The sequence below is a fragment of the Bison bison genome, unplaced genomic scaffold (assembly GCF_000754665.1).
Source record: "Bison bison bison isolate TAMUID 2011002044 unplaced genomic scaffold, Bison_UMD1.0 scf7180017864289, whole genome shotgun sequence".
NCBI classification, from domain to species: Eukaryota; Metazoa; Chordata; class Mammalia; order Artiodactyla; family Bovidae; genus Bison; species Bison bison.
Window position 1 is genome coordinate 2,291,227 of NW_011494861.1, and position 683 is coordinate 2,291,909.

Sequence of the window (683 nt, forward strand, 5' to 3'; positions counted from 1 at the left end):
ATTGTTTCCTCCTCCTCTTCCTGCTCCTCCTCTAGCCACACATCTTGCAGCAAGGGGTCATCCTCTGAGTCCATAGCCTACAGGAGAGGGAGAGGGTGAGCAGGCTACAGAGAAGGAGAGGATGGTGCTCCCATAGCTGCAGTCGCCCACCCCGAGTGTTAACCTTGCCCACTCATAACCAAGACAGATCCTACAATGGAATCGCATCAAACAGGCACTTAGCTGCACTTAACTGAATTCAACCACATGTGTACAAAACAGAAAGAAAAAATCCTTTTTCTTTGCCTGTCACAGCTCCCAACTAGATAGGGCTTTCAAGGCCACTGAAAAAGGAGAATCAGTGCCCAGTTGCAAACAGAAGAGATATTCCTCCACAAGAAAGGGATATTCGAGGGGAATTTTGATTATGCATGATTTCCCAATTTTTGCTGCATTCTCTGATTTTAGAACTCAAAGCCAATGTGAGATGTGACTTCGTCGCAATCACTTTTATTTAACGAGCAACTACAAAGTTGTCCAAAAGTATCAGGGTAGAAGGGAAAGAACATGCTCTCTGGAACTGGACCCTTGTTTGGGTCCTGGTAGTGTGAACACTGGCAAGGGAGTGAGCCTCAGAGTTTTTGTCTATTAAGCACAGGTGGCCGCTTCTGCCTCACACGATTGTGGGGAAGGTCTAGGGAGGA

General features: G+C 46.9%; 1 protein-coding gene across 1 annotated transcript in view; it reads right to left on the reverse strand.

Annotated features, from left to right (window-relative positions):
* PTCHD2 (patched domain containing 2) overlaps positions 1 to 74 on the reverse strand; it is a 36,737-nt gene extending 36,663 nt beyond the window's left edge. Inside the window, exon 1 of the mRNA XM_010849893.1 lies at positions 1 to 74. This exon is cut by the window's left edge and continues 11 nt beyond it. Coding sequence (XP_010848195.1) covers positions 1 to 74 — 74 coding nt within the window.
* Between the last annotated feature and the right edge of the window lie 609 nt (positions 75 to 683).